The sequence below is a fragment of the Antedon mediterranea genome, chromosome 10 (assembly GCF_964355755.1).
Source record: "Antedon mediterranea chromosome 10, ecAntMedi1.1, whole genome shotgun sequence".
NCBI classification, from domain to species: domain Eukaryota; kingdom Metazoa; phylum Echinodermata; class Crinoidea; order Comatulida; family Antedonidae; genus Antedon; species Antedon mediterranea.
In genome coordinates this window covers 13,831,772-13,854,193 of record NC_092679.1, presented here as the reverse complement: position 1 = coordinate 13,854,193, position 22,422 = coordinate 13,831,772, and the positions used below count along the sequence as shown (strand labels likewise).

Sequence of the window (22,422 nt, the reverse complement as noted above, 5' to 3'; positions counted from 1 at the left end):
AGGACATCCATTAGACAGTATATACTACGGTCGGAAAACACCCCTATTTGGGGCAAATCGTTAAACCTAAATTCGTTTTAATTGTCAATAACTAATTATCTAACTCAATTTAATTAGTAAACATGGTTACATCTGGTGGTTTAAATCAGTACCGAGATTCTAATCAACTTTATATACCATCGAGTAAACATTCTAGAAATAACGCGTGATTTACCGAATTTTGCCCTTACGTAAATTTATATAATTATAGATTGTAACCTTGACGTCACGTGCGGTTCTGGGAGTCAAAACGAATTAAACGCGTTCACAAAGGTATAGATATAAATAATGTTTATTCAACACGGCAATGAAACGAACGATTTGACAAATTGGTAAAACGATTGGTTGAATGGTCGAACAATTGGTTGAGCACAAAATGAATAGATGTTGAACGAACACACAGCAGTGGAACGAACGATAGATCGAACGGTTTAAACTGTAAATTAATGGATAATTAAAGCCGTCATTGTAATCAAATAATCAATTGGTATAACAATTGGAACATCTAAGCTAAATAGCTCAACAATCATATTAAACTAGATTTATAGAAAATGATCGATTCATCATTACTGTATTACCATCATTACTTCAATTTAACAGTAGGCCTAGCCTAGGCCTAGGCCTAGATTATAGTATAATTGAGTCAGTAATTTGTAATTATCTAGTAGGCTACAGTTAAATGATACAAAAGATTATATTATCTAAATATAAAGCCTCATAAACTTACATCTGTTTCTTCACCAGAACCTATAGATTACAGTACATATTTTTAACTATCAGTGTATTTATCTAGGCTATGAACTATCCTTGCCCAAAGCACAACTCTGAGCAAGTCTGCCCTCTTGCTCCCCAAACATGAAATAGAGGGCGACATTATACATTTCAAAGTTAACATTCCGGCCCCTTAAAGGCACCGTATGGATAGCCTTTACATAAAAAGAAACATGTCAACAAAAACCTAATATTGTTAAAATTTATAAGGAAAAGATAAATTCCAAAATTGGATCTTATAAAACGCAGAAGAACAATCTGTAATGTTCAAAAGTTCATATTTCCAATTAGTTGGTCGCATTCTCAAGAAGGACCAGTTTGTCAATTGGTCTCACAAGCGTTGATGTGTTTGTCTTTACTTTCACTGACCGTACAAGTCCATCCTTTTGGTTGCTGTACACTTCAAGAACTCTTCCCAATGGCCATGAACTTCGTGGTGTGTTTTCGTCAAGAACAAGCACAACATCGTCTACAGCAAAGTTTCTCTTTTGCACATTCCATTTTTGTCTTTGTTGCAGTGACGGTAAATACTCCCGTACCCATCGTCGCCAGAACACATTTGATAAGTACTGTACTTGTTTCCATCGTCGACGATACATATCCTCCTTTGAAAAGTTACCAGGAGGTAAGCTGTTCCCTCCTCGCAACAGCAGTAAATGATTCGGAGTTAAAGGCGTCATGTCACGAGGGTCATCCGATATCTTAGTAATCGGCCGACCATTAACAATAGCCTCTGCTTCACACATTAAAGTGTTTAGGCCTTCATCATCAAGCGCTTGTTGTTTCAGCACAGCCATCATGACTTTCCTCACTGTCCGAATACAGCGCTCCCATACTCCTCCATGATGAGATCCCATTGGTGGATTGAATAACCATTTCACATTTCGTTGCAACAAGAATTCATGGATTTGTCCGTGATTCCACTCTTTAATTGCCTTATTCAGTTCCTTCTCTCCCTTTTTGAAGTTTCCTCCATTATCTGATCGAATCTCTTCTGGCTGTCCTCTTCGTGCTATGAATCTTCTCATAGCATTCATGAATGACTCCGTGTCAAGTGAGTTTGAAACTTCGATGTGGATTGCTCGTACAGTGAGACACGTGAAAAGGACACCATATCTCTTCACATTTGACCTCCCCCTTTTTACTTCGAATGGGCCGAAGCAGTCAACACCAACGTACGTGAACGGTGGCTTCGAAGGTGTTACTCGGTCTTGCGGAAGTGAAGCCATTTTTTGTTTCCCAACTGATGATTGGCGTCTCTTACAGCTGAAACACTCGTTTAGAACTTTCTTCACTGCAGTACGTGCATCAATCGGCCAGAACTTCTGTCGAACTAGGGACAGTGTGTATTTTAGTCCACTGTGTCCTGATAAATGGTGATAGTATGTAGTAATGAGCTTCACTATGTGGTGATTCTTTGGTAGGATTATCTGATGTTTCATGTCACCGTTGATAGGTGAATTTTGAAGACGGCCCCCTACTCTGATCACTCCCTCACTTAAGATGGGATCGAGTTTGTAGATCTTGCTGGATTTTGGTAGTGCTCGTTGCTTTTTGGTATTGCAGGGTTGAGATAGGCTTACATGCTTCAGGCAAACTTGCTCGTCTTCAAAGCATTTCTGTACATGCTTCGTGATAGCAATTTCAGCACCTTTCATCTCCAAAACATTGATTGGATCAACTGTGTCATTTCTATTAAATGAAACATCGTCTCCAGCCTTACGCCTGCGAACCACTTCTCGTAACTTTTCTTTGTACCTCAAAATCCATGCAAACGACTTCTTCAACTTCTCCCATGATGAGTAGTAGTTAATGACTGATGAAATCGAGTCAATTACATTTATACCAGTAGCACAGACTGTGGATTTTGCCTTTACCTCTGGGTCATCTTGTGGGATTTCACCCATGTTTGCTGGTCTTTGTGGCCATGTCCTCTCAGGTTGCTTTAGGAATTCTGGACCTTCCTTCCAATGTTGATTGATCAGTAATTCATTTACTGTCATACCTCTTGATGCTTCATCTGCAGGGTTATGTAACCCATCCACAAATCTCCATTGACTTGCGTCACTTTGATCAAGTATGGTTGTGACTCGATTAGCTACAAACGTCTGAAATCGTGTTTCCTTGTTTTCTAAATAGCGTAGAACACATGTGCTATCCGTCCAAAACGTACAACTATCAATAGGTGTTTGCAGTTCTTGTTTAATCATTTTGTCTAATCGTGTGGAAACAACAGCTGCCGATAACTCCATTCTTGGTATAGTCATCGTCTTGAGAGGAGCTAACCTGGATTTTGCCATCACAATAGCACAACTGATGTCTCCATTTACATTGATTTGTCGAAGATAAGATACTGCACCATATCCATGACTTGAAGCATCTGAGAAGTGATGTAGTTCTCGTTTAACTATATTTTCAAAGTTTAGAGGCTTGAAGCATCTTGGAATGCTGAACTGCTCCAGCTTAGGAAGATCCTGGAGCCAATCCTCCCACCTTGCTTTGCAAGCATCTGGAATCTTGTCATCCCATCCTAAACCCTTTTGGCACAGTTCTTGTTGAATGGCCTTTGCAGGCAAGATGCATGGACCGACAAATCCAAGTGGATCGTACACCGAACTTGTTATTGATAACATTCCACGTCTTGTCGCTGGACGTTCTTTCTTGTTGATACTATAACCAAATGTGTCAGTTGACAGGCTCCATTTGACACCTAATGCTCGTTCAGTTAACATCATGCCACCGAAGTTCAGATCCAAGTCCTTCACCGATTTTGCCCTTTCGGCATCCGGAACTGATTCAATAACATTTATTGAATTTGACGTCCACTTTGTCAGACGGAACCCGCCCTGGTTTAGTAGTTCCTGAAGTTGTTTGATCAGTTGTTTGGCTTCTGGCTCTGTCTTTACAGAATGAAGACAATCATCCACATAAAAGCTTTCCTTCGCTGTTTTGATTGTCTCTGCATCAAAGTCATCTCGGTTGTCTTCTGCATTACGTTTTAGTGCATAGTTGGCGCAGCTGGGAGATGACACACCCCCAAACAGATGAACCATCATCTTGTACTCTTCAGGCTGCTTCTCGGTATTGCCATCTGGCCACCAGAGGTATTTAAGGTAGTCTGAATCATTTTTTCGTACTCGTACCTGGTAATACATCGATTCAATGTCCGCCATGAAAGCGATTTGTTCTCGCCGGAAACGGGTTAGTACCCCGACTAGTGTGTTAGTAAGGTCCGGCCCCTGTAGAAGCTGGTCGTTTAATGATGTGCCTCCATATCTCGCCGAACAGTCAAAAACAACACGTACCTTGTCAGGTTTTTGAGGATGAAATACTGGGTGATGTGGTAAGTACCATCCTTCAGGTACCGAACCATTAACTTCCACCTTATCAGCATAGCCCTTTCTTACCAAGTCGTTCATGAACATGCGATATTTCTCAAATACAATTGGATCATTGTCTAGACGTCGTTTGAGGGACTGAAGTCTGCGTTCAGCTTGTATTTTGTTGGTCTTCAGATTTGGTGGATAAAACTTCCATGGTAACGCAATCTCATAATGTCCATCTTTCAAAACAGCGCTTTTTTCCATAATTCGCAATGCCTGTTTGTCATTTTGCGACATCGCAGCCTTCGGGTTGTACAGGCTGTCATTGAATTCTAGATTACAGTAGTCCTAGAACTGTGTTGACAACTCTTCATGTGAATCGATGTAGTTAGCGCAGTGTGTTGATCCAGAGTTCTTCCTTCCCAATGGGCCGTTGACAACCCAGCCAAATATTGTTCTAGTGGCAAATGGACCACCATCGTGGCATTCGCGTACTTCCAGCGGTTGTAGCAATTCTGGCACATCACTTCCAATGAGAATACCAATATCTGCATTTATTTTATCTACTTTAATCCCAGCTAGGTGAGGCCATTTGTTGATGTCATCTGGAGTAGCGATCGTATCGGTAGAAATTGGTAGGGTTTGCACTGAATAGACGTTTGGAAGTAAGACGGAATGTCCATGATTTAAATCCAAAATCTCCAACTTTGTAAGTTCACACTGGATTGGTCTATTTACTCCGTTCATGGTTGTCAATGATAAGTCTACAGTATTCGACGATATCCCTAATTGCTTTAGTAGACCAGTGGTGCAGAAAGTTGTGTTGGATCCACTATCAAGAAATGCATAGGTTTCTACAAGCTTGGCACTTCCTGGAGCCTTGACTCTCACAGGTACGGCAGCAAGACCAGTAACGGTTGATGTGCTTCTCGATGCCGACATGTTGACCTGTTCACCACTGAAGGTTGCTGGAGATGTCTGAACTGGTTGTACAGCAACAGTACCAGCATTACTTGCAGTCTCACCTTTGGGATGTAAATATGTTGAGTGTTTCTTCGTGCATCCGGATATTTTGCAGAAACTTTGCTTTTGACAATCTTTCACAAAATGTCCAACTGTAAGACAGTTGATACAGATTTTCTTGTCATTTACACATTTCCATCGGTCGTTGAGTGACTTCCGTCGGAACTGCTCACATCTGGAGAGCCAATGGTCCTCACAGCATAGCGGACACGTTGGTTGTGATGTTACAGGTGTGTTTGACTGAGAATTGTGAACGGCATAACTGCTAGATTTGTGGTTGGTCGATAATTTATCCGAATTTGGAGAATTGGTAGACTTCACTGGCTCTATTTTACCAAAGACTGGATGAGTTGCTACCCTAGCCTTATCGGTGACAAACTTGGTAATATCCTTAATGTTTACATCTCTCTTTTCCTTTACGATGATAGTGTCAACCACTTCCCGCCATCTTAGCCTTAGTCGATACGGAAGACGTTCAATGATTTTCCGAAGATTGTCTGGATTATCTAGCTTGCTAAGGTATCCAATTTCCTAAAGTGTATTTGCACAGCTTGTTAGTTGAGTAGAGAAGCGTTGTAGAGCTATGCCATCCTCGACTTTGATAATCGGCCAATCCAGCAAGAGTTGAACGTGGGCAGCAGCTATCTTGTATGCTTGTCCATATCTTTCCTTTAGCAAGCGTCTCGCCTCAACATATCCTTTATCATCACTCATCGATAGACAGCTTCTCATCAACTCTTGTACAGCCCCAGTCGTGTACTGTACCAAGTAGTGCAGTCTTGCACTCTGGCTCACAGTTTTGTTCTCAACAAGATGTTTGAATGAAGTGACAAACTCGCAGTATTCAGCAGGATTGCCACTGTATAACTTCATTGACGGGTTAGGCAAGGTAAGCGCAGTAACACTTTGTTGCTGTTGTTGGACGATCTGTCTCAATGCTTCATTTTGCTTATCTTGTGCTCTCATCATTGTGGATGCCAGTCTATCTATGGCATCGATCTGCTTGTGTTGGTGGAATACAGGAGCATCCAGATTAAATGGTTGGAACACTGCTGGTTGAGGTGTAGGCTGCCACAGCATAGGATTCCCTAACAGTTCTGTCTCCTCCTTTGGAACATAATCTGCTCGATAATCAGGAGCAAATCGTTGGTCGGGCAGATTTCCTGATGGAAGTTTGGGAGTGGTTGTTTCAATTTGAAGCTTTGGTAGAGAAAGATCTTCGAGTTCACGATCTACTGCCTCATCCTCGTCCTGTTCAGCTTCGTTGTAAACTTTGTCGGCAGCTTCAATTGCCCCGATTTCAATTTGCAATTCCACATCAGCCTTCTTTTGTTTGAGCACCAATTCCTGCATTTCCAAGTCATGCATTTCTTTCTGTCTGGCAGCTCGTTCCCTTAATGCTGCAGCTTCAGCCTTAACCCGGATCCTAGATCTGCTGCTCGATGATGAGCGTTTGGAGCTTACGCAACTCACTGAATCACTTGGTTCAACGTCAAACATCTTAGAGATAGATTATTGCAGTAGAAGATAGATTTTAAACTTATGTAACCTTGACGTCACGTGCGGTTCTGGGAGTCAAAACGAATTAAACGCGTTCACAAAGGTATAGATATAAATAATGTTTATTCAACACGGCAATGAAACGAACGATTTGACAAATTGGTAAAACGATTGGTTGAATGGTCGAACAATTGGTTGAGCACAAAATGAATAGATGTTGAACGAACACACAGCAGTGGAACGAACGATAGATCGAACGGTTTAAACTGTAAATTAATGGATAATTAAAGCCGTCATTGTAATTAAATAATCAATTGGTATAACAATTGGAACATCTAAGCTAAATAGCTCAACAATCATATTAAACTAGATTTATAGAAAATGATCGATTCATCATTACTGTATTACCATCATTACTTCAATTTAACAGTAGGCCTAGCCTAGGCCTAGGCCTAGATTATAGTATAATTGAGTCAGTAATTTGTAATTATCTAGTAGGCTACAGTTAAATGATACAAAAGATTATATTATCTAAATATAAAGCCTCATAAACTTACATCTGTTTCTTCACCAGAACCTATAGATTACAGTACATATTTTTAACTATCAGTGTATTTATCTAGGCTATGAACTATCCTTGCCCAAAGCACAACTCTGAGCAAGTCTGCCCTCTTGCTCCCCAAACATGAAATAGAGGGCGACATTATACATTTCAAAGTTAACATAGATTACCTCAAATGAAGGGAATATTCTGCAGCTCACTATGTCGGTCGGTTGGTCGGTTGGTCGGTAAGTCATATTTTCAGAGTATATTTCTTATGGCCAAGACTAAAAAATTACGCGGTCTACGCACGATTTAACGAAATCACGTGTAATCATATCTTCACAAGCATGAATCACAATTAAATAAAATTTGGTACTCATAAATTTCAGATCATATTTCATCATATGGCAACGTGCGTAGCGCATATAACGCATGCGTACGCGCGCTTAAAATTTTCAAAAATGTCAAATTTATTTTCGATGAAATTAAAGTACGTTTCAGGCAATTTAAAAAAAAAATAATTTAATTGCAATAAGTGCGCAGATTTTTGCACGCGCACAGCACCTTTCTTTTAATAAATGTCATGATATTTGATTCACTTTCCAACTGGAAATTACGTTATACGAGCACGTCAAAAGTGACAGGCTACGCACGTGTAAATTAAAAAAATATATGTATATATATGTTTTTAAACATTTTCAACATTTTTAAATATGTTCAGCAATTTCGGTCGGTTGGTTGGTCGGTCGGTAAACACTAACTTGAGCACGCGACTGCAGCCATGTATATGGCCTTGTTAATATATTATATAGCTATAGAAAAATATTTAAAAAATATAAATTACATAAATATGTCAAGTTTAGTATCAAATTATAGCTTATTACATGTACAATACCACTCACATGAGAAAATATAATTTTCCAATATAATGACTTCATCAAAGCCACACTTATTATATATTACATAACTTCGTGAAAAAATTAAACAAATAATTAAATATGGCAAGTTTGGTATCAAATTAAAGCATATGACATGTACAATACCACTATCATAAGAACAATATAATTTCACAATATAATGACGTCATCAAAGCCACATCCATAATATATTACATAACTTCGTGGGAAATTAATATGGCATGTTTGGTATTAAATTAAAGCTTCTGACGTACAAACACCACGGAACTACATGAAATATATATAATATATAATAAATTTGAAACGATAAAAATGAGAAAATCTGTGAGAATGAGAAAAAGTCGCCCCAACCGAGACTCGAACTCGGACCGCTGTTCAGTATATCACCGGGCGGTTTAGAATTAATGTTCTTTGCCTCTTGTGTTTATAATATGTAATAAATAAATTACATAACTTTGTGAAAAATGAAACGGCAGTATGCGTAACTGAGCTAACTATTACTTAATCATTGTTGAACGTATGCTTACCTGGATTGATTTGCATAATGCCAAGCGACGTATAATAGAAATCTCACTAGCTAGTGTGGCTAGTTGACTCCTATTCAACTCAAATAAGTGACCGGTGAGGCCCCAGTTACAATAAACATGTCAATTTTTGTATCAAATTAAAACTTATGACATGTATAACAACACAAACATATGTCAAATATATTTTGAACAATGTAATGACATCATTTAAGCCACAACAATATATACTCGGGTATTAAATAAGTTAGTAAACAATCTTAAAAGTCATACATATTGATATATGGCATAAAAATGAAAGCTTATGATTATATAAATTTGCAATTGCATTGCATATAAATATGTAGCATTTTTGTATTTTCACCGAATCATAAAATTATGTTGATGTATATTTGATGTATAAATAAAGCGCAAGTACATTAGCCTGGATCTACGTTTTTGTTATGCATCTAGAATCTCTCCAATCTGCAGACAGTATTGTTTCGATCTTATTAGATCTAGTCAGTGCAGCTCAGGTTTCAAAATGAAATGTACCGCAGAACTGGAACAATATAAAGGCTGAGCCAGGTATGTGGGACATGGTACTCGGATTATGAACACAAAGAGTGCACAAGCTCAATGAGCGTGCTTTGCAAAATGCAAATAGTATTCACAACAAAATGCACCGTTTCAAACTGAAGAGTGCTCTATAAAACATACATATGTATATAGCAGAAAGTAGAGGAGTGTAATATCCAATCTGCAGACAAGACTGTTTCGATCTTATTAGATCTCGTCAGTAGAGCTTAGGTTTCGAAATGAAATGTACCGCAGAACTGGCACAATAATATAGCCTGAGCCATATACATTCACACAAGCTCTCATGGTGAACGGATGTGTTTGAGCGACGCGCTCCGGGTTGCGATTTTTTTTTTCGTACATAAGTTGGGGACCCCTTCATGAAACGTCACAAAATAAACATGAATAATTCATCAGTTAAATTTGTTGTTCCGTGTGCACCCAAGCGTATAGCAACAAGAAGTGATTACACAACTGCGATACGATACTTTCTACAGTAGGCCTAGGATTATAAGTAAATTCACGTGATTGCCTTCGCGCACTCTTCTTCGCGCACTCTTCTTCACACAAAATGTGTCGAGTCGAGGCTAATCGACAGCTAGGCAAGACATTAAACTAAGTAGTAATTCATTGGACATAGCCCAAAGAAAGCTTAGACCCACAAGAATAAAGAATGTGTATAATTTGTGTACTGTATTTTTTTAATTCTGCTATTTTATTATCAAACAATATGCATGTACTCAAAGGAACTTTAAAAATGCGCGTATATGAACACATGAGATGGGAAGATTTGACCCACGAGAATAAAAATGTATTTTTGTGTAATGTTTATTGTTTAATTTTGCTGACTTATTACTCGGATTGTGTCATACCAAAGATAGTTACACTATAGTGTAACTATCTTTGGTCATACCTAACACACACACGTCACACACACCCACACAGCTACTACTAGAATAGACATGGGTTTAGAGACTAATAATTAGGCCTAATAGTATTAATAGAAACTATAGTTTTAACACGTAATTCTTTAGTAAAAAATTATATTAAAAACACCATAAACTAAAGGCTGATTATTTCGACAATCCACACAAAACGCCGCTATTCTTCTATGAAATCGCACGCCGCAACAACAGCGGAGATAGGCCTAGAATCGTACCGCACTTGTGTAATCACTTCTTGTTGCTATACGCTTGGGTGCACACGGAACAAGAAAATTTAACTGATGAATTATTCATGTTTATTTTGTGACGTTTCATGAGGGGGTCCCCAACTTATGTACGAAAAAAAAAATCGCCTCCGGGTTACCATTGTTAGCCAATTCCTATTCAAGCTTGCCCAACTACTAGGCATACAGCTATCTCTTACTTGTATTGATCAACTACTAAGCATCACCTGTCCCACACTATACCAAACAACGGACTACTGCATACTTTGCTTGTGCATACCTTGACTGTGGTCGTTTTCAACTTGCTTTGCTGTGTTATCTCCATTTAATTCTAACTCGATGGCAGGTAGCAAAAAGAAAAAGGCAGATACCGACGAGCAATCGGCAGATTCTGTTGGAGACAGCAGCCAGCCTGAAAAACAAAAGGAATGCATTAATGATTTAGATGTGAAAGAAATGATTGACTCAGAATTGCAGAAATGCCTTGCATCTGACTCACCTTTTATGACAAAAAGCGATGAAGCTGTTTCTAATGTCGTTCATGACGAAATTATCGGTAAGCTTACTCTCCTTATCGGACCCTTTTTACATTTTGACATTAACGAAACTAACTCTAAGATAGGCACCTAGAAGAACGAATTACAGGGCTAGAAAATGATATCGATAATGCAGAGCAGTATTCCAGACGAAATTTCACATGGTGTCCCTGAAACGCTAAATGAAAGTACCGACATTGAAGTAATAAAGGTCTTCAAAGAAAAACTGAACGTTTCTATTGATGAGACAGATATTAATCGATCTGATAGGTTGGGACCAAAAAGAGACCCCGATACCAACAAAAAAAAGAGGAGTATCATAATCAAGTTTACCAAATACAAGAGGAGAAGCGAGATTTTCTAAAGCTAAGAAACGTTTCAAAGGCACCCAATATTTTGTGCACGAAAACCTGACTTTAAAACGTTCAAAGCTACTTGTCACACAGCCGCAATTACGGCTCTTTCGGACATGTAATATCTGGTAACCACCGGTAAACAACGGTAAATAGCCACAACTGTACACATATAAATGTAAAAAGTAACTTTAATAATCCTTGACAACCAATTCTTCCTCTTATAATCCAAACCCCCCAAAAAAAACAACAAAAAAAACCCCAAGCAATTCTCAAACAATGAAACAGTATCCCTATTCCCACACAATGTATACACTTTCCCAAATTCCCAATCCTTCCAGACAAAATATCAACAATCTTCTTATTGTCAAATAAATCCAAGAACCCCCCCCCCCCCTCCAAATACAATAATATCACAAGATGAATAATTAAACAATAATAAATGTCCACAATATCGTTCCTTCTTGCCTTTTCTCCTACGCTGACACAAAAACAAATTCGAAAGATAAAAGTTAAAACGATTCTGCAACTAAACAACTCCCACGCCTCTGCTCCCGTTCTGCTTGTATTCCCAATTATAATTCTTCTCAAACTGCAACTATTTTCTGACATATAAATAAATGAAATATAAAGTTAAAATGTTTCTTGATGTTCTGCACTGCAATCCGCTCCCCGATCAATTATTTCTTTCTCCTTTTCCACGTAAAATAATATCAGTATCAATAAAGTCAGTCTTCGATACTTTCAACAAGTCTTTAAAAGCAATTAATTCTGCTATTTCCAACAGTTATTCTTCGATTTATTCACTTCATGTATATCACTTTATTTCATTTCATTTCTGTTCCAGCTCTATATCACCATAATTATTTCCAACTCACAATCTAATAACTTCATGTATATCACCTTATTTCCTTTCTGCTTCAGCTATATACCACCATAATTGTTTCCAACTCACAATTTACTAACTTCATGTATATCACCTTATTTCCTTTCCGCTTCAGCTCTATATCACCATAATTCTTTCCAACCCACAATTTATTAACTTCATATATATCACTTTACTTCCTTTCTGCTTCCACATAACATAGCCCTCCTTCTCTGTCTCCTCTCAATTTTCATCTCCCTCTCAACCTTCCCTCAATTGCACACATACCACCACCTTATCCTTCTCAACCAATCAGCAACTCACACACCAACTCAACTCTTACACCTCTCCTCCAATCAGCAACCTCCACACACTCCTTCTCTGCACACAAACACTCTGCTCCACTGGCTTCAAACAATAGTTTCCTAAAACAAAAGAAAGGTTCAAATAATGAAAACAAAAGGAAAAATAAGAATGACTTGCACAATAAATACAAAACTTATGTCACTTGTGACACTACTACGAGACGTTAAGACGAAGTATGCCAAATCAATCAAATCCACCTGGACTCAAGATGGGAAAATGCATACTCACCAACGCATCGAAGAAATTAGTTGTCTGCAATCAGTCGGATCTATCCAGGTGTCTAAAAGGCTTAAACGCTTGAACATTTATGACCACTCTAGGCCTTAAAATATATATTGTAGTTAACAATGCTAACCGAAGTTTTTTTAATTATAATATCACGATTCCGTTCTTTATGATGTTTTCTTTATTATATTCATTTACTAACTCACCTGCTGTTGTTGTTGTTATTATTATTATAGTTATCTAACGTTCAAATGTTATATTCCAACCGTGTTCAACTATGCTGCTATACTACTATCCCCATTTAAATGCCGGTAATGGCTAACAATCCCGATCGATTATCTAATATTTTGTTTAATCCCTATTCAACTTCTAATAAACATTTTAATGATATTGATCCAGATGAACACTACTTTACTGATGTTAATTTTTCCAAGTATTATTTACCACATGAATTTTTGCAAACTTATAATTCGGATTATGAGAGAAAATTTTCTTGTATTCATTTAATGCTAGAAGCATCCAAAAATATTTCGATAACTTCACATCCTGTTTATATTCTATAAATTTTAATTTTGATGTAATTTCTGTATCTGAAACATGTATGAAACATGAAAACCCTCTTATTAATATTCCTAATTATTCTATTACTTTTAAACCACGTACGTACAAGTGTGGTGGCATTCTTATGTATGTCAGAGACGGTCTTTCATTTAAAACCGATTTGTCATCCAGTCCATACTTTTGTGAATACCATTTTATCGAAATAAAAACTAATGATAAGAATATTGATATAATTAATATTCCATATTAAACGAGCAACTTGATTTATTACTTAAAAGACTTTCCAAAGAAAACAAGCGTATCTATATTTTAGGAGATTTTAATGTTGATGTACTAAAATTTGAGTGATGATAATACAAAACATTTTGTTAATTGCCTTTTTAATAATTCCTATATCAGTCTTATTCATAGACCTACACGGATTACTCCCTATACTGCTACGCTTTTAGACAATATCATTACAAATGAAATTGAATCTTCAAATATTGGTAATGTTACTGATCATCTCCCTGTTTTTAACATCTCAAGTAAAGCTAAAATAATACTAACAATAATAATATAAAACGCAAATTAACGTCAATAATATTAATAAATTTCACACTGACCTATCAAATTGTTCCTGGGACGATGTCATCAATCACCCGATTCTGCTACTGTCCACAGGTGCTATCTGTAAAACTATAGCTAGTTATACACGTTGTTGTCTGCTATAAATGCTGTAATTTTAACACACGGTACACTGTCCGTAGCACAGTGTCTGCTGACAATTTACAATGATGTACAACCATAGGCAGGTTTTCGTACTGCCATGCAAGAATGGATAGGCCTAGGCCTAGGTGTTTTCCGCCGCTTTTAGGCCTTCTAGTCAATTATTGTTATTATTATACGAATTACGTAATTAGTCTAGTAGCTCATCTACCTTTTTAGTAGGGCATAATGAATATTGTAGCTAGGCTAGGCCTACTAGTCTAGCGGGAAATCAACCAATTATTTGGTTGGATACGAGTTTAGGATAGGAAGTTAAGTACGAGTTGGCATGGGTACGAGTCGACCAGGGGTGAATCGACCAGGGTACACCCGGGCGCCCTACTAGAGCATAGGCTACAGGCCTGCAGGAATGGGAAATCTGTCCTAGTTATATGCATAGGCCTACATTGGGACGTCCAAAAAAGCCATCCTATGAGCATAAAAAGGCCTCGTAGAGCCAGACATGTTAACATATACTACACAGTACTAGTACGTCTACCATTTATTATAGTTCCATGGTACTACGGATCACTACTATCTAGGTCTGGTAGGGTAGGGTTCCAGTAATTTCGGTCGCGTTTTTTCAGGAGGGCATGTGAGAGGTGAGGTAGGTTAGCCCAGCTAGGCTAAACTAACATGTAAGTAGTATTCTACCATGGGATGGGAATGAGTCGGCATGGGGGTACGGGTTGATCTTTATCCGTATTCTAGGTGCTGGTCAACCCGTAACATACCCATGTCAACTCGTACCAAACTTGGCTAACTCGTACCCAAATAATTGGTCAACTCGTACCAATAGCTTTATAGCTTTATTGATAGCTGGGTTCAAATCTAGGTTGGGACGGTTTTTTCTCATTCTAAAACAGATTTCCTTATAATAATAAAATAATATCGACCTATGAATTTAACTGTAATATTGTATTGTATACATAATATTAGTAGTAATAGTAATTCCCATTGCATTTATTATTATAATATATTTTACTGTTACCCCTTAATTATACTATAGTATAACTTCCTTGTTATATTTTACAATATTTTCTTCATAATTCAACACTTTTTTTTCACAGCTAATTATCAAACTGAATCATCACACACCAAATCTCATGAAATCTCTAGTGTATTTCTCCAAGCTAATCCAGCTACATGGTATTGCCTTGAGGCTAAACTACACTGTATACTGGGCACTACCATCATTCCTGGCCCGTCAACCTGGACCACATTATGGTCCAACACAATCGTGTACTACTGATTCCAAATAGTGAATTACATCCTGTGGTCAAGGATTTATTTGCACTTATGCTTATTTCCTCCAACATACAGAGTACGTAAGGCTTTTAATTTGCTTTTATACCTGTTAATTAAAAAATCGTTTATGCCTATTGTTGCATAAAGATCAAATTTAGACTGTAAATACTGGGATGATCACCCTAAATTTTCTTTTTCATTTAACAATTTTATATTTCACAGCCAGAAAAAAGCATACAGAGTTTTTTTTATTCATAACTGTTGAATTGCATCCCAATACATGGTACCTATTAGTATTATATCTATAATAATAAAGTACTTTCTTATAAATAGATGTATCTCTCCAAACTACTCCAACTACCTAATCTAATAATAGTACTATTAGCATACTACTGTACACTTTTTAGACAAGAAATAAGTTGTATCCACCTAGAGGACTTATGTTAGTACTGTACAGTCGATCGTCCTCTCACTGGTCTGGTCAACATAATCTACGCCTAGATTATTACAGTAATTAAAGTACATTTATTACAGGGATTTTTTTTTTCAGAAATCAAAGTTATGTGTATAGAAAGCAGTACTCGTATTTAAAACTAAGCAGGTTGTACTCTTGAACGCAAACTGGCAGGAAAATTTTGAATATTTTTTGTTGTTGAAATGATGGAATCCTAACTTCAATTTCCACGAACTGGAGACGAAGACATATTACGACCCTTTTATTTAAATTTATTTGGATAGACCTCCATTTAATTTCATTAAAGGCTTCATGATTGTTTTATATTTTAATATGTGATAGTAGAAAATCATTGTGTATAATGAGGACTATGAATCTGATATTTACTTACATTCTCATCTTTTTAAAACTTTATTTATAATGCTGGTAATGAATTTACTATTGAAAAAGTCATGTGTCCACTTATCTCAAATTGTGGCACACCTCTAACCTTGGTAGAACTGACTGTGTTCTATATGAGTACATTTAATTTGCCATATAGTAGTGTTTCCACCATACTTCAACCTGGTAATTGAATACATTTCATCGGGGTAAAATTATCACCTTTAACATAAAGTATCCTCCTGAAACATGTATTTGTACTGTACTTCATCTACTATTCATTTAATTACTTAATACTAATTTGGGTGATTTATGTCTAACTTCAGGAATGATCTGAGGCTAGAAGAACGAATTTCTGCACATATAATTTATATAAAAAATAAACCAATGTTTTCCTAAAAATTTAACCCCTAGGTGTTGATAACTAACAAAGAAATTATTGAAATTGTGTTCTCACAATAATATATGTGTACTGTATCTACATATGCATACTGCTGTACTTGTTTTTAACCGCATAATGGCATTAAAAAAAAGAATGTTTTATAATTATTATGTTATTTCCAAATATTAAAGGTCTGAAAAAGAAACTAAATGTTACCAAACTATGTTTTTGAAAATCTCTATGATTGATATAATATAATAATATGAACATAATATTAAATTATATTGACTATTTTTGATAATCATCATGTCCTTATAAATTCATTTATATTTCTTTTGTGTAATATAGTTCATATATTATGTATTAAATAAATTGGTAAGGCCCTATACTGTTTATATTTAAGGAAAGTTTATATACACTATTATTTTATGCCTACCAATATTAGTATTAATTGTTTATGTAACTATTTTGTCTAATTGCATTGATTTTTTGTATAGGCCAATGGCATTAATGTTTTCTCAAATCAAATTAGCCTAAATGCCATATTTAGAAACATAATTCATTGATTTCTGATATTCTGTACTTGTGTATGCATTACTAAAAGAGTAGTTATTTTATTTCATTTATAATGTATGTATAAACTTTTAATCAGTTTTTTTTTACATTTTTAAGTTTAAAAATAATTATTAAAATACCTATCTACCTTTCTGTTATTGTTACTATTATTATATTTTTTGAGGCAGATTGATTTCAATAAAAAAAATTTAAACAATTAATTTGACTTATACTGTACTATGTTAGTTCAGGAGATGAAGTGTGTGTTGGTAGAATCTGGTGTGTTGGAGGTTGGTGATGTGAGGTGTATTTTTGTCACTTTAAGACCTAAATTAGATGTTTTCTGAAGAAAAGAAGTAAGTGGATAGGCTTTCAAACAACTCCAAGATGATTCACACAAAAATAATTCCCAATAAAATAGTATGTATATAACAGTGTATATTACACTACATTGAATAAACTCGAGCGGAAAAATAACACACATAAAAAAATCATTCATTTCCTTGTCGAAAAGCGCCCTCTCTAGTTTTCTATTAATTTATTAATAATTATTATTAATTAATGAGTAATATAAACTTATTTTTAACATTTAATGCTGGAAGCTGATACTACTCCTAACAAGGTGTCATACCTCCCAATTTCGTCAACGTATTCAAAGCACTTCAATAAATATCACATTGAACATTAAAAATTAGGGTTATGGATAGAATTTTGCTTAAAAACATATACAAAAAACATCGATAAAAAATACTTTCCGAATTTAAAAACATTTGAAACTTCTTTTATATGTTCAATATAGGTTGCTCTATTCACAGAAACAAAATTTCATTCATGAACGTATTTTGTTGGTTGTTTTTTTCAAAATCGTTATTAGGTTTAAAAAATGCATTGGAATTGTAAGGTCTTTCATAAGTGTACATTTTGTAAAAACGTAAATTTAAAAAATCAGTAATATGGCTCGATAGTCATTTTTTTTTTTGCAATATGGATGGAGCAACCTATATTGAACATTTATACCAAGTATCAAATGTTTTTGAATACGAAAAATTTTTTTATCGATGTTTTTTGTATATGTTTTAAGCAAAATTCTATCCATAACCCTAATTTTTAATGTTCAATGTGATATTTATTGAAGTGCTTTGAATACGTTGATGAAATTTGGAGGTATGAAACTTTGTTTGGAGTAGTATCAGCTTCCATCATCAAATGTTAAAAATATGTTTATATTACTCATTAATTAATAATAATTATTAATAAATTAATAGAAAACTAGAGAGGGCGCTTTTCGACAAGGAAATGAATGTTTTTTTATGTGTGTTATTTTTCCGCTCGAATTCATTCAATGTACTTTAATATACACTGTTACATACTATTTTATTGGGAAGCCTATTCGCTTCTTTTCTTCAGAAAACATCTAATTTAGGTCTTAAAGTCACAAAAATACACCTCACATCACCAACCTCAAACACACCAGATTCTACCAACACACACTTCATCTCCTGAACTAACATAGTACAGTATAAGTCAAATTAAATGTTTTAAATTTTTTTATTGAAATCAATCTTCTGCAAAAAATATTATAATAGTAACAATAACAGAAAGGTTGATAGGTATTTTAATATTTTTTAAACTTAAAAAGGTAAAAAAAAAACTGAATAAATGTTTATACATACATTATAAATGAAATAAAATAACTACTATTTTAGTAATGCATACACAAGTACAATATCAGAAATCAAAGAATTATGTGTCTAAATATGGCATTATTAGGCTAATTTGCTTTGAGAAAAACATTAATGCCATTGGCCTATACAAAAAATCAATGCAATTAGACAAAATAGTTACATAAACAATTAATACTATATTGGTAGGCATAAAATAATAGTGTATATAAACTTTCCTTAAATATAAACAATATAGGGCCTTACCAATTTATTTAATACATATTATATGAACTATATTACACAAAAGAAATATAAATGAATTTATAAGGACATGATGATTATCAATATAATTTAATATTATGTTCATATTATTATATTATATCATAGAGATTTTCAAAAACATAGTTTGGTAACATTTAGTTTCTGTTTCAGACCTTTAATATTTAGAAATAACCTATAATAATTATAAAACATTCTTGTTTTCAATGCCATTATGCGGTTAAAAACAAGTACAGCAGCATGCATTGTAGATACAGTACACCTATATATTGTGAGAACATAATTTCAATAATTTCTTTGTTAGTTATCAACCTAGGGGTTAAATTATTAGGAAAACATTGGTTTATTTTTTATATGTGTACAGAAATTCGTTCTTCTAGCTTCAGATCATTCCTGAAGTTAGACATAAATCACATAAATTAGTATTAAGTAATGGATGAAGTACAGTACAAATACGTGTTTCAGGAGGAGGATACTTTATGTTAAAGGTGATAATTAGTTTAAATGTTACCCCAATGAAATTTATTCAATTACCAGGTTGAAGTAGTATGGTGGAAACACTACTATATGTACTCATGTAGAAAGGTAGAACACAGTCAGTTCTACCAAGGTTAGAGGTGGGCCGGGTGCCAACATTTGAGATAAGTGGAAACATGACCTTTTCAATAGTAAATTCATTACCAGCATTATAAATAAAATGTTAAAAAGATGAGAATGCAAGTAAATATTAGATTCATAGTCCTCATTATGCACAATGGCTTTCTACTATCACATTATTAAAATATAAAACAATCATATAGCCTTTAATGAATTTACATGGAGGTCTATCCAAATAAATTTTAATAAAAGGGTCGTAATATGTCTTTGTCTCCAGTTCGTGGAAAATGAACAAAAAATATTCAAAATATCCTGCCAGTTTGCGTTCAGTACAACCTGCTTAGTTTTTAATACGAGTACTGCTTTCTATACACATAACTTTGATTTCTGCAAAAAAAAAAAAATCTCTTAATAATGTACTTTTTAATTACTGTAATAATCTAGGCGTAGATTATGTTGACCAGGCCAGTGAGAGGACGATCGACTGTACAGTACTAACATAAGTCCTCTAGGTGGATACAACTTATTTCTTGTCTACAAAGTGTACAGTAGTATGCTAATAGTACATATATTATTAGTATACTATAGTTGGAGTAGTTTGGAGAAATACATCTATTTATAAGAGAGTACTTTATATTTATAGATATAATACCAATAGGTACCATGTATTGGGATGCAATTCAACAGTTATGAATAAAACAAACAACAAAAAACTCTGTATGCTTTTTTCTAGCTGTGAAATAAATTTTGGGTGATTATTCCAGTATTTACAGTCTAAATTTGATCTTTATGCACCAATAGGCATAAATGATTTTTAAATTAACCGGTATAAAAGCAAATTAGAAGCCATACATACTCTGTATGTAAGAGGAAATAAGCATAAGAGCAAATAAAGCCTTGACCACAGGATGGAATCAGTAGTACACGACTGTACTTACGTGTGGGCTAGGAATGATGGTAGTGCCAGTATACAGTGTAATTTAGCCTCAAGGCAATACCATGTAGCTGCATTAGCTTGCAGAAATACAGTAGAGATTTCATGAGACTTGGTGTGTGATGATTCAGTATGATAATTTGTGCTGTGAAAAAAAAAATTGCTGAATTATGAAGACAATATTGTAAAATATAACAAGGAAGTTATACTATAGTTACTATAATTAAGGGGTAACCGTAAAATATATAATAATAATAATAATAAATGCAATGGGAATTACTAATATTATGTAAACAATACAATATTAAGTTAAATTCATAGGCCGATATTATTTTATTATTATAAGGAAATCTGTTTTTGAATGAGAAAAAGCCGTCCCAACCCAGATTTGAACCCAGTATCAATAAAGCTATAAACAGAATAGACCATTATTGTAGCCGGAATTTAGCGTAGACCTACTCGAGGCCTAGTAAGATTAGCTAGAAGAATACAGGTCAACCCGCAATTCCAACTGGTAACCAAATTTTGGGATATTCGTACCCAAAATGTTGGCTCGCACTCTAGCAATCATCAAGGGCTGGCTCGTACTCTTCATGGGCTGACCAGTATCCATGTTTAATGCTATTAAAAGTTTTGGTACAGGTTAGCCAAAGTTGGTACGATTTGACCAATTATTTGAGTACGGGTTAGCCAAATTGGGTATGAGTTGGCATGGGTAGGTTGACCAGCACCCTAGAAAATGATAAGGGTCAACCCGTACCACTGTGTCAACTCGTTCCCATGCTAGAATACTACTTACAGGTTAGTTTAGCCTAGCTGGGCTAACCTACCTCACCTCTCACATGCCCTCCTGATAAGTAGGCCGAAAACGCGACCGAAATTACTGGAACTCTAGCATACTAGCTAGGCCTAGATAGTAGTGATCCGTAGTATAGTACCATGGAACTATAATAAATGGTAGACGTACTAGTAGTTAGTACTGTGTAGTATAGGCTAACACGTCTGGCTCTACGAGGCCTTTTTATGCTCATGGGATGGCTTTTTTGGGCGTCCCAATGTAGGCCTATGCCTATAGCTAGGACAGATTTCCCATTCCTGCAGGCCTGTAGCCTATGCTCTAGTAGGGCGGCCGGGTGTACCCTGGTCGATTCACCCCTGGTCGACTCGTACCCATGCCAACTCGTACTTAACTTCCTACCCTAAACTCGTATCCAACCAAATAATTGGTTGATTTCCCGCTAGACTAGTAGGCCTAGCCTAGCTACAATATTCATTATGCCCTGCTAAAAAGGTAGATGAGCTACTAAACTAATTACGTAATTCGTATAATAATAACAATAATTGACAAGAAGGCCTAAAAGCGGCGGAAAACACCTATCCATTCTTGCATGGCAGTACGAAAACCTGCCTATCTATGGTTGTACAGTACATCATTGTAAATTGTCAACAGACACTGTGCTACAGACAGTGTACCGTGTGTTAAAAGTACAGCATTTATAGCAGACAACAACGTGTATAACTTGCTATAGTTTTACAGATAGCACATGTGGACAGTAGCAGAATCGGGTGCATCAATGCCCGGGACCCCAACGCAGCATATGATTTATTTTTAAGCAAATACTCTTTTCTGTACACGCATTTCGTTCTTATTAATCAATCTAAAAAGGGTTCCCTCCTCGGTCCTCTTTTATTTCTTCTTTATGTAAATGATTTACCAAACTCATCTAAAAATTTAACGTTCTACCTTTACGCTGACGACACCACCATATTTTATTCTAATTCAAATCTTGATTCCCTCTTTCTTTCTATTAATCGCGAACTTAATAATGTTACGAACTCAATTTTAAAAAACATATAAAAGAATTAAAAATATCCAAAAATATCGTTATTATTTATCGCCTTCCATTT

At 35.5% G+C, this 22,422-nt stretch overlaps 2 protein-coding genes and 1 long non-coding RNA gene across 6 annotated transcripts; all 3 read right to left on the bottom strand.

Annotated features, from left to right (window-relative positions):
* Positions 1-244: 244 nt before the first annotated feature.
* LOC140061261 (uncharacterized) lies at positions 245-4,430 on the bottom strand. Its single transcript, XM_072107769.1, has 2 exons — positions 767-4,430; positions 245-475 (listed from the first exon to the last, which is right to left on the bottom strand). The coding sequence occupies exon 1, from the start codon at positions 4,428-4,430 to the stop codon at positions 1,098-1,100; it is 3,333 nt and encodes a 1,110-aa protein (XP_071963870.1). The 3' UTR covers positions 245-475; positions 767-1,097.
* Positions 4,431-4,481: 51 nt separating this feature from the next.
* On the bottom strand, positions 4,482-7,368 carry LOC140061260 (uncharacterized). Its single transcript, XM_072107768.1, has 3 exons — positions 7,214-7,368; positions 5,787-6,922; positions 4,482-5,687 (listed from the first exon to the last, which is right to left on the bottom strand). The coding sequence occupies exons 2-3, from the start codon at positions 6,654-6,656 to the stop codon at positions 4,482-4,484; spliced, it is 2,076 nt and encodes a 691-aa protein (XP_071963869.1). The 5' UTR covers positions 6,657-6,922; positions 7,214-7,368.
* A 12,088-nt stretch (positions 7,369-19,456) lies between these two features.
* LOC140060677 (uncharacterized) lies at positions 19,457-22,065 on the bottom strand. Of its 4 annotated transcripts, none has more exons than XR_011847353.1 (3): positions 21,482-22,065; positions 20,519-20,659; positions 19,457-19,967 (listed from the first exon to the last, which is right to left on the bottom strand). It is a non-coding gene; the product is annotated as an uncharacterized lncRNA (long non-coding RNA). The 4 variants fall into 4 exon arrangements; XR_011847356.1 differs by having other exon boundaries at positions 21,889-22,065; XR_011847354.1 differs by lacking the exon at positions 21,482-22,065 and adding an exon at positions 21,314-21,462.
* Between the last annotated feature and the right edge of the window lie 357 nt (positions 22,066-22,422).

Coding starts and splice junctions, on each gene's coding strand:
- LOC140061261 (XM_072107769.1), bottom strand. CDS start 4,430: ATGTCGCAAAATGACAAACAGGCATTGCGAATTATGGAAAAAAGCGCT.
- LOC140061260 (XM_072107768.1), bottom strand. CDS start 6,656: ATGTTTGACGTTGAACCAAGTGATTCAGTGAGTTGCGTAAGCTCCAAA. Junction 5,688..5,786: donor ACAAGATAGCTGCTGCCCAC/GTTCAACTCTTG, acceptor AATACACTTTAG/GAAATTGGATACCTTAGCAA.